Source organism: Motacilla alba, chromosome 7 (genome assembly GCF_015832195.1).
Source record: "Motacilla alba alba isolate MOTALB_02 chromosome 7, Motacilla_alba_V1.0_pri, whole genome shotgun sequence".
NCBI classification, from domain to species: Eukaryota; Metazoa; Chordata; class Aves; order Passeriformes; family Motacillidae; genus Motacilla; species Motacilla alba.
Window position 1 is genome coordinate 15526883 of NC_052022.1, and position 15067 is coordinate 15541949.

Genomic DNA, 15067 nt, shown 5'->3' on the forward strand with positions numbered 1-15067 from the left:
GTGGGCACCTGGCCCACTGTTCACACAGGGGCTCCAAGCAGCACAAAGAAACGGTATTAAAAGGAACTGAGCAATTCCTTTTATACAGTTGTGTATTTTACAACCCATATACATATATGCCTGTATATACACACACATACATCTCCGCAGCAGGCCTGTGCCACCAGCGCCTTAGAGCAGATGGGATTCGGCTTCACTGAGCTGTGCCATCCTTCTCTGCAGGGCACTGTCCTTCTTGCTCCATCCTGGGGGCCCCCTTGGCCTGGCTCTCCCTCTGCACGCTGTGAAGGTGGATGGTGTGTGTGCTGGGGTCCTTTCCCACCCCTTGGCTAGGGTCAACAGCCCTGTGCTCAGGGTGATGCCGCTGGATGTGTTTGATGACCTGGAACTTCTGCTTGGCCTTGTAGGGGCAGTAGCGGCAGAAGAAGGGGTGCTCGTTGGTGTGGGTCAGGTAGTGGTGGCGCAGGCCAGCTGCCCAGCGGAAAGCCCGCCCGCAGGCGTTGCACACATAGGGCTTCTCCTCACTGTGCTTCTTCAGGTGAGTCTTGAGGAGAAAGCGCGTCTTGAAGGCCTTGCCGCACTGCTCGCAGATGAAGGAACGGGCCTCCTGGTGCCGGGTCTCCTTGTGCACCCGCAGGGCGTCCGCGCGGTTGGTGCAGTACTCGCACTCATCGCAGCGGTACGGCTTCAGGCCTGTGGCAACAGGGAAGGGGATGGCACCGAGATGGGGGCACCGTGCTCTCCAGTCCACAGGTCTCACCATCCCTGTGACAGAGCATCAGTCCCCAGGGACTTCCCCCTACATCCCATTTTGTTAGCAGGCACACCGAGATCCCCATTTCCAAGGCACTAAATAGTGCCAGGGGTCTGTGCCACCCACACTTCCCTCCCACCTGAGAGCACCACCCCCACCCAATTAGCACAGGATAATGCGCTGCCCCCTAAATGTCCTCCTCTGTCTCTAGCCGGGCCACTGGTAGAAAAGAAGCATGGAGCAGCCCCAATTCCCTCCCCAGTGCTCGACAGCTTGTGCTCAGTGGGCAGCACTCACCCGTGTGCTTTGTCATGTGGTACTTGAGCTGGTTCACCCACTTGCATTTGTAGCCGCAGTCAGGGCAGAGGTATTTCCTCTCCTCCTTGTGGATCCGCATGTGATACTGGGCAGGAGGATAGGGTCAGGATGAGACCATGTCCCCGGCCCTGGGCATGTGCAGGGCTTTGGGGTGGCAGTGAGAGGCTCAAAGACAGTTCTGACATCTCCAGCTGCATGGAGCAAGAGGGCTGTGTGCTTGCTTGGCAGGTTATGGGCAAGGGAGATCCACACCAGAGTCAGGATGAGATTTCTGTACTGCTGAGCTGCTCTGTCCCAGCCTGTGGATGGCACAGGCTTTGCTCCCCAGTTTGATATGTAAGGCAGAGTCAAATTAAAAACCCAGCCCAAAAGAGCTGAGCACATTGCACAGCCTGTCCCAGGCGGCCCCAGGAGACTCCAGCTCAGCCTGGCCATTAAAAAAGTCAATACTTCTTTTAGCAAAACCAGACTATTTCTCCCTCCATTACCCTATGCCTCCAACACCCACGCATTTCCTGTTCTAGGAAAAGCCCTTTACCATGCATCAGGATGTTAATCACCTACAGCAACGAGGGCAGGGTCACACTCTGCTTCCAAGAAAGCTAGAGGTTTCCCTGCACCCTGTCTAACTGGCACCACAGAGTATGCTGCAGCCAGCAAGCAGCCAAACCTGGCTTTGAATGGTGCAAGGCTGCACCCAGAGATGTCAGCAAGAAAAGAAGTGAACTTAGACTGCTGCGACCTTCTTGCTCCTATAAAAGTCTCTCTGGCTCTTAAACTGCAACAGCAGAGAAGAAATGTATTGTACTGACAATGACTTTTATCTGCTTGACTCCTATTTCTGTTTCAATATGAGCCACTGAACACTGAGGATGAAACCATCCCTTAGGAACTTCCCCAAATCCCTGTGGCTGGAAGCCCCTCAAGCAATGCAGATGGAGTAGGATACGTTCCCAAGCAGAGCTCTTACCTTGAGACGTGAGGGGTCAGCGCAGGCATATTTACAGAGATGGCACTTGTAGGGCTTCTCACCAGTGTGGATGCGGATGTGCCACGTGATCTTTTGCCTGTTCTTGGTGGTGTACTCACAGTCCGAGCACTTGTACACGCGGGTGCCCCCGTGGCCCTTCATGTGCTGGTCAAACACAAGCTGGTGCCGGCAGGCAAAGTCACAGAAAGGGCAATGCAGGGGTTTGTCCTGGGGGGCAGCCGGCTCGTGGCTCTCCATGTAATGCCGCACCAGCTGCTGCCGCTCCTTGGCTGCAAAGCTGCACAGCTCACAGCGGTGGCTGAAATGCTGCGTCTTGTGCTCCTCCAGTGCCTCCCGGGTGGCGAAGGTCTCCTTGCAGGTGTTGCACTCCAAGTGTGGGTGCTGCTTCTGCACGTGGCACTTCAGCGTGGCCTCACTGTGACACACGAAGTCACAGCGTGGGCAGCTGTAGGAAACCTTCTCCTCGTGCCGTCGCAGGACGTGCTGCTTGAGGGCCGTCTCAGAACTGAAGCGAGCCTCACACCGGGAGCAGCCAAAGTTGAGCTCACCGTGGTGGCAGCTGTTGACGTGGCGGGTGATGTCATTCTGCAGGTAGCTGCTGTAGTCGCAGAGCGGGCAGAAGTGGGTGGGTGTCTTCTCGTGCACGCGCAGGCGGTGGATGCGCAGCTTGGAGTTGGTGCCGAAGGTCTGGCTGCAGATGCCGCAGACGATGCGCCCCACGCCGGTGTGCAGGGACTGGTGGGCCTCCAGGCGGTAGCGTCGCGTGGTGCTGAAGTCGCAGTAGCGGCACTTGTGTGGCTTCACTCCCTCGTGCTTGATGCGGATGTGCTGCCGCAAGCACCTGGCCTGCTTGCAGGTGAACTCGCACTGGCGGCACTGCAGCTGTGGCCGCTTGCTGTAATGCTTGCGGTGCAGCCTGCGGTGCAGCCGCAAGGCTTTGGCCACCTTGGAGGTGAAGGGGCAGGAGGTGCAGCGGAACTCACCGAGGGTCACGCAGCCCCTCTTCTTGTGAGTCTTCATGGCCCGTTCCTGGTGGCAGGTGAAAGGGCAGGTGGGGCAGGAGAAACGCCTCCTCTTGGGCAGGGTGGCTTTTGGTGGGGCTGCATCCAGTGGGAGCTCACTGGTCTGGTCTTTCTCAACACTGAGTGGGTCCCCCTCAGGGAGTTCCACCCTTTGGGGTTCATCCTTTGGATGCACGATGTGCTTTTCAGCACAATGGCTCTTGAGGGCCCGCCGGGACCGGAAGGTTTCAGGGCACAGGGAGCACCAGAACTGTTCCAGGTTCCGGCAGCCATCCTCCACGTGGGAGGTGATGGTGGTGACACGGGAGCACACAAAGGAGCAGGCATTGCAGTGCAGCTTCCCTCCCTCCAGTCGGTATTTCTCTGAGGGTTTCCCAGGCTGGGAGGCACCAGCAGCTCCACCTGGCTCAGTCCCACCCCCTTGCTGGGGAGGCTCTTCTGCCACTTCTGTGCTGTCACCCAGCAGGGATTTCTCAGACGCATGACAGCCTGATGTCTGTGCCCCAGCCAAAGGAATGCCTGCTGCTTGTGTTTTATCAGGCAGCAGGTCAGCTTCCCAAGGGCTCTCAGCATGCCCAGACTCCTCTGAACCTCCCTTCTCGTTCTCTGCTGTTTCTGTACCATTATCACCAGGCTGGTCAGCAGGCTGGCACAGTTCAGGTGCCTCCTGACTGGTTGGTTTAAGGATCTTGTTGTTCTTCAGGAGAACTGGGCACTTCTTTAGGAGGTGGGTGTTGAGTCCCCTCTGCTGCTTAAAGCTGGCACCACACTCACGGCACACGAGCGGGGCCCGGCGGCCCTGGCAGCTGGCTTTGGAGTGCAGGGACATGGATTTCTCCTTCCGTGTGATGTACGAGCACTTCTCACACTTAAAGACCTGACTCTCTGACTGCACCACCAGCATCTGCACCCTGCCCTCCAGCACCAGTGTCTCTGCCTGCTCTTTGTCCTGCTTCCGCAGAGCCTTCAGCACTGACTCCGAGCCACCCCTGACATTGTCACCGGAGGTGGGCACATCCTCTGGGACAGGCAGGTGGCCCTGTTCTGGTGTCTTCGGCATGCTGAGCCAGGCCTCTGGCAGCTTGGCTTGGCTGGTGTCTCTCTCCTCAGTGTCAGCCATGACCTTATGGTGGTCTGAGCATGACCCCTCAAGGTGACCCATGTCCTCCTTTAGGGTGTCTTTTCCCTGGTTCTCTCCTGCCACTACACTGCCCTTCACCACCTTGTCTTCCTGTACATCTACCTCTTCCTCAAAGTCTGGAATATCTTCGAGTGTATTGCCACTGTCCTCCAAGCCAAGGCCATCCTGGGAGCCCAGCATCTCATAGGCGGCAGGAGGCTCCTTGCAGGACAGCATTTCCACACTCTCTGGCTGGGTCACACAGGCTTCTCCAGTCAAGTTCTCCAGGAGAGGGTCAGACGAGACATTCAGTGCCTCCAAGTGCAAGGTGCAGCTCTCTGCCATATCTTCAGAAACAGTGAGCTCAGTAGAGCCTGTGGCAGCATCTCCTTGTATGCAGTGTTCTTCCAGGGCATTGCCAGCAATAGGACAGCTCTGCTCCCCCTCGCCTCTCTCTGCCTCGCTGCTGCTCTCTGGTGGAGCAGCATCTTGCTCAAGGAGGGGCACCATGAACACTTGCTGGTAGCCCTCTTCTCCCTGGGACTCCACCTGGGGTGGCTTCTCCTTCATCCACTGCTCCTTGCCAGTGAGGGGGGAACTGGCATCCACATGCAGGGCTCCACCGACCTCATAGCCAAAGAGTGCCTCAGATGAGCTGATCTCCAGCTCCTTGCTGGCGTAATTTTCCAGCCAGTCCTTGTCACCAGGAACGTAGCCATGAATCTTGCGCTTATGGAAGAAGAGGCTGGTGTTACTGAAGGTGCAGTACGAACAGAGGGCACAGCGAAACTCCTTCTGCTTGGTGTGCTTGCAGTTCTCATGATTCAGCAGCGCCTGCTTGTACTTGGTCTGGTAGGTGCAGTACTGGCACTGGAAGATAGGTACCTGGTAGTTCTGCGAGTGCTTTGCCTGCATGTGCTTCTGCAGCTCGTACTTGCGCTTGCAGGCGAAGCCGCACACCTCGCAGATCAGACTTTTACCCTGGTGCCGCAGCTTGTGGCTGCTCAGCTGGTCAGCACGGTGACACCGGTACGAGCACTGGTTACACTGGTACCTGCAGGGACAAGCAGAATCGGTCAGGCAGCATGAGGAATTGGGGCAGGCTGAGCTTCATCAGGCACGCTGAGCTCTCCTTCCCCATTCCAGACAAACAGAGAAGGGGTATTGTTTGGTTTGTCAGATCTGGCCTTTGCCACTCAGCCATACAGCTCATCCTTTACCATACAGCTCTTACCACAGGCAATTCCTCCCTGCTGCAGCCCTTAGCATTGCTGGTGCTTTACACCCCCAGCCTGGGGACTGGAGATAGATTCCCTGAGCATTCCATACAGTGACCGTGTCAAACACACACACCCTCACATGTGCACGCCAGCAGCACTTCCAGCATCCCTGGAGGCAGGCTAGACCCAAAGGAGGTGATAATTTGGCAGTCCTGAACAGGCCTTGACCCACAAACATCAGCAGAGCAATGAACCCAAACTCAAGAGTTGCCCCCTGAGGTAATACACCTCCTTGGTGGCATAGAGACACCAAAAACAGCTTTGCCTCCACAGCACCATGCTGTAAGTTCAAACCCCAAATTTATTATGTACCAGAAAGGGCAGGGCAGGCATGAGAAAGTCTGGCACACCGTGCAGCCAGAAGCAGACCCCTGGAGCAGGATTTGGGGAGCCCTGACTGTACTGCCAGGCCAGTGGAGCAGGGGGTCGTACCGGAGATCTCCAGTGTGCTTGCGCATGTGGACGTTCAGGTAGTGCTTCCACTTGGTGATGTACCCGCACTCGGTGCACATGAAGTTCTTGTCGTTGGAGTGGGTCAGCATGTGCTTGGACAGGTAGCTCACATCCCGGCACGTGAAGTTGCAGAGCTCACACTTGTGAGGTTTCTCTCCTACATGCAACACACAAATGCCTTCAGCATGATAGCCAGACAAAGCAACATGGCAGGGAAACCAGCTCAGCAAGGAGCATGCAACAACTTCAGGTGAGTAATCCTGAGCTGGCAAAGCTGGTGGTGGGACCCAGGAACCCTGACCCAGCCCTCCCTGCCCACCCAGAGGCAGGACAAGACATCTTCCCCATCCCGGCTCAGCTTTCGGGACCCCTACAGGGGACACCCACCAGTGTGCAACAGCATGTGCCGGATAAGCACCCGCTTGTGCGCCGTGGCAAAGGCACACTCAGTGCACTTATGGATCTTCTCATTGGCGTGCATCTTGCCCACATGGTCATGAAACTCCACAGGGTTGAAAGTGGCATAGGGGCAGAAACTGCACTGGAGCTGCTCGCTGCCCGGGTGGCCCTGCTTCTTGTGCTTGCGGAAAACATGCTTGTTGGAGCAGATGAAGTCACACTGCTGGCAGTGGAAGGCATAGTGGGTTTTCCGGTGAGCCTCCATGGCCTCAGCTGTGCCGAAGAGCAGTGAGCAGGCGTGGTACTTGCACTCCACCGCCTTGATGCCATGAGCATCCTTGAGGTGACGGACAAACTCCTTACGGTCCTCTGCACAGTAGTTGCAGTCCCCGTGGAAGCAGCTCAGTCTCTTGGGTTCAGCTTTGTGAGTCTTCAAGTGTTCCTTGAGGGCCTGGCTGAGCCGAAACTTCTCCTCACAGACGGGGCAGGAGTAAACATCGGAGTAGAAGTTGGAGATGTCCTCGTGCATGCTGGCCATGTGGCGGTTGAGAGCGTTCTTCTCCACTGAGCTGTAGTGGCAGAGTGGGCAGCGATGAGCCTTCTCGCCTGTCTCCCGCATCATGTGGATTTTCAGCTTGCTTTTGCTGGTGAAGTACTTGTGGCAGTTGGGGCACTGCAGGCTGGGGTCAGGGAAGTGCAGGTGGAGGTGCTCTACCAGGTGGGTCCGCTTTTTGAAGCACCGCTTGCATTCGGGGCACATGTGGGTTTTGTAGAGGTACTCGGAGCCTTCTGCAACATTCCCTGGGGGAACAAAGGAGGGGGAGCAGTTAATAGGGAAAAGATTGAGAGCACAGGCAGATGTTCTGTCCCTGATCCAGCTGTGCCAGGATGAGGGTTTGTACACACATGCAGTCACACATGAGGGACTACTCAGAGGGACTGTCCCCACCCCAAGCCACCAGCACACTTCAGGTGAGTTCTTTCCAACTCAACACTAGCAAAGCACAGCCTGCATCAGGCCTGCCCACGTGCCCCTGGTCCCCAAAGCCAGGCAGACCTTTGCCTAAGCCTGACAGCATGCGTGAACAGGAAAAGAAGAGACATATTCGCTTGAGCAGAGGCTGGGGGAACAAGTGCACTGGTACATGCAGGAGATGCGAGGTCACCCACCAAACTGGGCCACATTTCCCTGCCAGCCCTGAGGATGTGGTGCTTGTTCACAAAGCCTGAGCAGCTCCTGGTGAGGCCCTGCATCCTACCTTTGAAGTGCTGTGCCTGTGGCCCTCCAACTTTTTTGGGAGCTGCCTTCCCATCCTCTTTGGCCTCGGCTTCGCAGAGGCTCTCGCCATCCTCCTCTGGTGACTCATCCCCACTGCTGTCTGAATCCTCTTCTCCAGCTGATGCTTTCTGTCCCTTCAAGGAGCTGTCCCCAGTACCTGCAGGCTTTGCTGGCCTGGCTTCTGTTGTGCTGGCTTTCCAGACAGGGTGGCAATCACCTGGCTCCTCCTGCCCTTCTGATGCTGCTTCAGTGGGGAAAGACAAGAGATCATCATGTTCCATGTGAGAGGAAGCCACCCTCACACACCCACACACATGCAGAAAAACCACCTGGCTAAGATGGAGGGCACAAACCGTGCTGCAGGGAGGCACAAACGCAGGGTTTCCAGCCCTCCAGCTTCACCCCCCACTCCTCCAGTTGTAACTGGGATGCACAGACACAGCCAGCCTCTGCAGCACTCACAGGCCCCAACCCCCCTCCCAGCCATACCCGATGGCAGGATGCAGCACTTGTCAAGGCTGTGGGGGTCGCTTGTTGTGGGCATCTCAGAAGGGGACTCTGTGGTGTGACCCTTCCTGTGCTGCCAGAAGAGCTTGGCATTGGCTGTGATGAAGTCGCAGTGGCCGCAGTGGAAGGGGAAGTGTGTCCGGTGGTGCTGCTCCATGGCCTGGCGGCTGGGGAAGAGCAGCGGGCAGGCCCGGCAGGCACAGGACACGGGGGACGCCCCGTGCAGGTGGCGCAAGTGACCGCGCAGCTGCTTGCGGTCCTCTGTGGTGAAGTGGCAGCCCCTCTCAGGACAGGGCAGGGCTCCCAACGGGGCACGGTGGGTCTTGAAATGCTCCTTGAGTTGGCCAGGCTGCAAAAACGCCTCCTGGCAGACGGGGCAGAGCAGGCACTCGGGAGCAGAGCCCTCCTGTGTGCTGGCTCCAGGCAGCTCTGAGCCCCTGGGATCACTCTGGCTCTCACTGGCAGAAGCCAACAGTGCCCCTGGGAGTTCCAGGTGCTCTTGCAGGGGCAGCAGCAGGCACTGGTGCTGGGACAGCAGGGAGGCCTCTGAGAAGCTCTGGCCACACTTCTCGCAGAAGTACAGCTCCACCACTTTGACCAGAACCTCTGCAGAGAGCAAGGGATGAGCGTTAGAAGGAGCTTTTTCCAGGCCCAGAGCTTGGGACTGGTGGTTCAGTTTCAGCTCTGGACAAGGAGAACATATCCCTCTTGCTACAAATTACATTTTGGGAACCACATCCCCCATAAGAAGAGACATACCACCACCCAGGTGGCCACAATAACCGGTTCTGTCCCTTTCCACCTTTGAAGCATGTAGAGATGAGAGGCTGGCTTGGCCCCATTCCTGTTAGGATGTCCAGTGCTCACAGTGGACCCACGTGGGAAACATGCTGGGGGGTAGCAGTTCAGGTGGAGATCTCTGCCTGGTCCCTAATGATAGCCTGGAGCAACCCCGTCACGCAGCATGCAGCTCCCACACTCACTCTCCCCATCCACACACCCAGCTGGTGCCAGGTCTGTGCTCAGTGGTGGCACCAGACTTATGATGCAGGGTCAGAGATCTGAGAGCACCTGGGACAGGGACCCTGGCCAGACCTCTCTAGCTCTGCTGACTGCAGCGGGGCCCATTCTGCACTCCCTGCACCCCATACCTGTGGCACTGGCCGCGTTGCTCAGTGTCACATTGCCAGCCACTGCCTCGATGAATATTTCCACATTGCTTCCTTCAGCGTGAGCCCCTTCCCCAGGCATCGATGCCTCTGCCAGCAGCAAGTCCTGGCTGGCAGCCAGCGGGGGTGTCCCAGCCAGACCAGCGCTGACCACACCAGGGCTTCCCACGGCTCCCACCTCTCCCGGTGTGGGCAGGAGCAGCTCCGAGCAGAGGGTCTCCATCTCCCTGCCGGCACCCTCTGACACAGTCACTGCTGCGCTCATTGCCCCCGGGCACTGCCTCGGCGCTGGGCTGGATGACCTCTCAATCTGAAACAGAAGAAAGTACTTCAAATGAGGGACACCTCAGAGCCCATGAGGATTTTGGGGAGCGGCCAGTATCGTGGCAGGGTATTTCAATCCTGGCTCTTTTCCGCCGTGCCCCAAGCAGGCTGCTGGCAAGTCCTCCGTCACGGGGTAGACAAGAGTGCAAGGACACCTGTACGTTCTCCCCGAGCCCAACATCCAGGGCTTGCTCGCTGGGTCCGGCCGGGCCGGCCCCGCAGCCCACCCTCAGAGCCATGCCCAGGCTCCAGGCAGCAGGCAGCCCCACGCGTGCCGCCAGGCCAGGCTCCCCCAGCCCCTCGCCTTCCACCCCGCGCTGTCCCCGGCACCCCCAGCCCCTCACCCAGGCTGTTCCCGGCCCTCCCAGCCCCTCACTCCTCAGCCCGAGCTGTCCCCGGGTGTCCTCAGCCTCTCGCCCCTTACCCGGGGCTGTCACCGAAGTCGCCTCATCCCGGGCTGTCCCCGCCGGCCCGGGCCCCCCTGCCCCGGCACATCTCGGTGGTAGCGGCGGGAGCGCCGCCCTTTGTGCCTCTCGCGCAGCCGCTCTGCCCGGCGCGGCCGGCCCCGCTCTATGGTGCGGCCGGAAGCGGCGCGGGCGGGAGCGGAAGCGGCGCGGTGCAGGTGAGCTGCGGCGGCGGCACCGGCACCGGCTGGAGCGGGGGCGAGAGCGGCGCGGATCCTCCGCGGAGTGGCCGGGGCTGGGCCTCTGCTGCGGGGAAGGCCGGTGCGGATCCGGTGCGGGGGGGGGGGGGGGCTGCGGGACCCTGCCCAAGGGACGCTGTGCCCGGGTAAGGAGGAAGGTCATGCCTTATTCTAGCGGAGGTGGGATTCTGTACCTGAGAGAGCAGAGTGTGCCTCTGTGTCTGGCGGGGAAGGCTCCCCTCGATCTCAATACATGACAGACCTGCGGAGGGAGGTGGAGAAGCTTCAGGCCCCCGGAGCATGCGGCTGTAATCTAGACATGCAGGTGTGCCTTCTACCACCGTCGTGAGCCCGTTCTCAGCAGCAAAGACCCGGCTCTTGGCTCGGCCTGGGGATGTGCTTCAGCTTTTTCAAACGATAACCCTTAAATAATTGCTGTGCTCATGATTCCTGGCTGTTCGGATAATAAAACTCTGTAAAACTCTGGCCTTGTTGTCTTGACTGAAGAAGCTACAGATGCTCCTGTGCTTCTTCAAGAGCCTCCTGGCCCCCTCCTTCTTGGCTCACCCAGTGGCCCGCAGAGAGGGAGAAGGTTCCTGCAGCCAGCAGGAACACTTGGAATAAGCACAGATGTGGGAAATCCAAACGTTCCAGGCACCCCTTCAACTTGAGACCTGTCCATGATAAAGGGCAGGGAACTGTGGGTGATCTGTTGTATTCCTTGCTACCATTCAGTCTTTCCTCACAGGTTTGTTCCCGGAGTGCAGAAACAATGCTGTGGAAAGGAGCTGCCTAACCGCTGCCTAACCTCCCACAATGCCTCTTTCTGACTTTGTCTCAGCACTGAAGGACAACCCATATTTCGGGGCTGGGTTTGGCCTCGTTGGGGTGGGCACAATCCTGGCAGCAGCCCGTAAGGGGGCCCAGTTTGGGCTGGTGGCTTTCAGGCGCCACTATATGATCACCTTGGAGGTGCCCAGCAAGGATAAGAGCTACCAATGGCTGCTGAACTGGGTCTCCCACCACGCCAAGCATACGCAGCACCTCAGTGTTGAGACATCATACCTGCAGCATGAAAGCGGGCGTGTCAGCACCAAGTTTGACTTTGTCCCCAGCCTCGGGAATCATTTCATCTGGTAAGGGAGGGTAGGGGAAAGCAGTTTGGGGGGCTCACTTTTGCAAGTTGGGGGGCCTGTAGAGGCAGTGGAGAGGGTCCTTCTTCCTCTCTGGGTCTGGGTTAGGGCAGGAGATGAAGAATAGCAAGAGCAGCCTGTACTCAGCAGTGAAATTATGTGCTTACATGAGATGAGTGTTCTTGATGCATGAACCAGGTGAGGCGCAGCTGAGTGATGCTGGATCACTGTACACCCAGCTGTCTTCCTGCCCCAGGTACCGCAGGAAGTGGATTCGCATCGAGCGCAGCCGGGAGACGCAGATGCTTGACCTGAACACAGGGACCCCCTGGGAGTCCGTCACCTTCACTGCGCTGGGCACTGACCGGGAGATCTTCTTCAATATCCTTGAGGAAGGTCTGTAGGGGAACTGTGTGGGGTCCTGCTGGGAACAGCCTACTCCCTGGAGATGCCCAGGGCTTCACGGGAGATCCTCTTCCCTGGCAGCTGTCCCCTCTGCCTCTCTGCAGCCCGGGAGCTGGCGCTGCAGCAGCAGGAGGGGAAGACAATCATGTACACGGCCGTGGGAGCAGAGTGGCGTCAGTTCGGCTTCCCCCGCCGCCGCCGGCCCCTCAGCTCCGTGGTGCTGGAGGAAGGCGTGTCAGAGAGGCTGGTTCAGGACGTGAAGGAGTTCATCAGCAACTCCAAGTGGTACACTGAAAGAGGCAAGGCTCTGGTGTGGTGTGCTCTGTACAGGGTGGGATGGGGCAGGATGCTCATGGTCCTCTCTGGAACTGGCTGTGGAGAGATTTTTCCCTGCTGCTTACCTTCCCCAGGTAAGCAGCAGGGAAAGATTTTTCCCTGCTGCTTACCTTCCCCTCTTTACGTGCTCAGCACAGCACCACAGCTTGGAGGTGAGCACAGAACAATCCAAGTGGTTACCTTAAAAGAACACTGTTTTCGTAGGGATCCCTTACCGAAGAGGCTACCTGCTTTATGGTCCTCCTGGATGTGGGAAAAGCAGCTTCATGTGAGTATTGTCAGCTCTCTGATCTGGGCCACAGCAGTCTTGGATGAGAGGGTGTGGATGAGCTTGGGTTTGGAATAGAGGAGTGGGCTGTGCCTTATGTGTGGTGCCTATTGTAAGCATTTGCATTGCTGGCACTGTGACAGGTCAGGGTGACAAGTCCTTTGTGCCCTTGCTTTGCACAGTGCTGCATGGTATGGGTGGGCTGAACAGGGGCTTCTGCCCGCCCCTTAGATCTGATCCTTGCTGGAAAAGGACTCCTCTGCTCTCTCACTTACTGCTAAAGGGAGAAATCTGCTATTTCCTTGACTGCCAGCTTTCCCACTGTGATTCACCCTTGTGGTTTCTGTCCTTTCCAGCACAGCCCTGGCTGGGGAACTGGAGTACAGTATCTGCCTGCTGAGCCTCAGTGACCACAGCCTCTCTGATGACCGGCTCAACCACCTCCTGAGTGTAGCACCGCAGCAGAGCATCATCCTGCTGGAGGATGTGGATGCTGCCTTTGTCAGCCGGGACCTGGCTGCTGAGAGTGAGCACTGCTCCTGTTCCTGGGCCAGGAGCAGGAGGGAGGTTCTGCGGCTGTAGCTGAAAAAATGTTTTGACTCTGGGCTGGTCAACTGCACCAGCAGAAACCAGGAGTGGGGGAGTCTCTCAGGCCTCAGGGCCCAAACTGGAACTTGTCCAGTTTTGGCTAGGCTGTAAAAGGGAATTTGGATCCTTTGTCCTCAGGCAAAGGTCCTTTTCCTGCCCAGCTACTTTCAGGATGAGGGAAAAGGTGGCTTTCCTTCTCTTTTTCTTTGTGTTCCCATGGGTGTGCGTGGGCAGGGGAAGTGAATGTGCTGCCAGCCAGGCAGAGGGTCAGCCTCCAAGCAAGGAGTGAGTGCGGAGCTTGGCATAAGCCTCAGGTGATAGGAAGGTGGCCCCGAGCCCGTGCAGGGTCAGTGGCCAATAGCTACAATCTCAGACACCTCTGTTCGCAGACCCGGCTGTGTACCAAGGCATGGGGCGCCTGACCTTCAGCGGTCTCCTCAATGCGCTGGACGGTGTGGCCTCCACAGAAGCCAGGATTGTCTTCATGACCACCAACTACGTGGACAGGTCAGAGCTGCCCCTGGGAGGAAGTGGGGTGGGTAGCACAGGAAAACCTTGGTCCCTTTTGCTGGGCTTTATTTATTGAATCCTCCAGCATGAAGACTGGGGGTTCAGGTTTCCCACATCCTCCCTTGGGATGCAAATCCTTTGACTGCTGATCAGGATCCCTTTTGCTGGAGCCTCAGATGCCTACTTGGTGTTCAGAACATGGTTGTATCCTTCAGGAGTGGTACCACCTTCCTGCTTGTGGGGAGCTGCAAGTTTTGGGGTTGTGTCCATGCTGTGAGTGAAGCGCTGGCTCCATGTGCAGCCCACTGGGCCGGTGGGATGCAGCCTGGGCTCACAGTGCCTGGACAGCTGCTGTGCTGTGGCAGGCTTGATTCACTATAGACCGAGCAGCCTAGGGTTTTGTTCAGAGGTTGCTTATGGGACAGAGACGGGCAGAGCTGTTTCCCAGGACATTTTTGTCCTCCTTTGGAGTCAGTCCTTCCCCAGCTCTCTCCTTTCTTTTTGGGTTGATCTCTCCCCTCAGTCTCCCCAGGGATGAACCTGTTTGCCCCCTTCACCATCTCACAGTGCATGGCACTTTGCAGAAAGGACAGGGACTGTGCTAGTGTGTATAGGGGCTTCCTGCAGGGCCCACCCTAAACAGACGCTTTGATCAGGTTTTCCAGCCCCACCCTTTGTCTCTTGCAGGCTGGACCCAGCCCTGGTGCGTCCTGGCCGTGTGGATGTGAAGCAGTATGTGGGCCATTGCTCCCGCTGGCAGCTCGCCTGCATGTTCCAGCGCTTCTACCCCGAGCAGCCCCCGGCTGCAGCCCAGCGGTTCGCGGAGCAGGCGCTGGCAGTCTCCAAACAGATCAGTGCTGCCCAAGTGCAAGGCCACTTCATGCTTTACAAGACAGACCCTGAAGGAGCCACTTCAAACATAAGCTCCAGCCTGCTGTGACCAGGGGCCAGCTTTCCCTTGTGACACTGAGATGACTGGGACAAAGATTTGACCATCCTGGGGATGCCATGAAGCTGCCCACGTGCACAGGCCAGGTCTCTGTTCACCTCTACCTCTCCTATGCCTCGGTTTTGGAGAGTCAGAGCTGCCAGCCTCACAGCAGGGGAAGGAATCGGTCTCTTGCTGCTCCCCAGACTTGGGTGCTACTGCACCAGCCCTGCTCACCAGTGTGTGCCTCATGTTGGGATTGCTGTAAGCTACCAAGGCTCCTGGTGTGAATCCCCTTCCTTGTGGGTCAGCCTGGAGGTGCCCTAGATGGGCATTTCCTTTGGGCAGGACATTGGGGTTCTACACTGCTAAAAGTGTCTGGTTTTTTTAAAGAACAGTGGTCTCGCTGGTTTGTGAATATCCACTGTGAAGTGCACAACACAACTCTTGTCTCTCTGGTTCATTTCCTGTTAGTTGCCCCTCAATCCAGTTGCTTGTCCACAGCCCTCCTGACCAGAGCCTGGAAAGGCCAGCACTGCAAATCCAGAGTATTTCTGCAAAAAAGCAGCTCCTAAGAGACAACTGATTGTCCCTCGGGCTCCAGGTTAGCACCACTGGTCCTGCTGAGTTATGATGCCAA

General features: G+C 57.6%; 2 protein-coding genes across 5 annotated transcripts; one reads left to right on the forward strand and one right to left on the reverse strand.

The window, feature by feature from the left end:
* Positions 1-45: 45 nt before the first annotated feature.
* Positions 46-10179, reverse strand: ZNF142 (zinc finger protein 142). 2 transcript variants are annotated; one of them, XM_038143157.1, is made up of 9 exons: positions 10041-10179; positions 9275-9602; positions 8106-8729; positions 7597-7857; positions 6326-7138; positions 5918-6095; positions 2043-5259; positions 1052-1157; positions 46-693 (listed from the first exon to the last, which is right to left on the reverse strand). In XM_038143157.1, exons 2-9 carry the CDS (start codon positions 9555-9557, stop codon positions 194-196), a joined length of 5982 nt encoding a protein of 1993 aa, XP_037999085.1. In that variant the 5' UTR covers positions 9558-9602; positions 10041-10179; the 3' UTR covers positions 46-193. The 2 variants fall into 2 exon arrangements, with proteins under 2 accessions (XP_037999085.1, XP_037999084.1); XM_038143156.1 differs by having other exon boundaries at positions 7597-7860.
* Positions 10174-14871, forward strand: LOC119703371 (mitochondrial chaperone BCS1). Of its 3 annotated transcripts, none has more exons than XM_038143195.1 (8): positions 10174-10238; positions 11008-11395; positions 11649-11788; positions 11902-12096; positions 12338-12401; positions 12758-12927; positions 13379-13496; positions 14187-14871. In XM_038143195.1, the coding sequence occupies exons 2-8, from the start codon at positions 11076-11078 to the stop codon at positions 14437-14439; spliced, it is 1260 nt and encodes a 419-aa protein (XP_037999123.1). In that variant the 5' UTR covers positions 10174-10238; positions 11008-11075; the 3' UTR covers positions 14440-14871. The 3 variants fall into 3 exon arrangements, with proteins under 3 accessions (XP_037999123.1, XP_037999122.1, XP_037999124.1); XM_038143194.1 differs by having other exon boundaries at positions 10227-10341; XM_038143196.1 differs by lacking the exon at positions 10174-10238 and adding an exon at positions 10391-10584.
* The last annotated feature ends 196 nt before the right edge of the window (positions 14872-15067 follow it).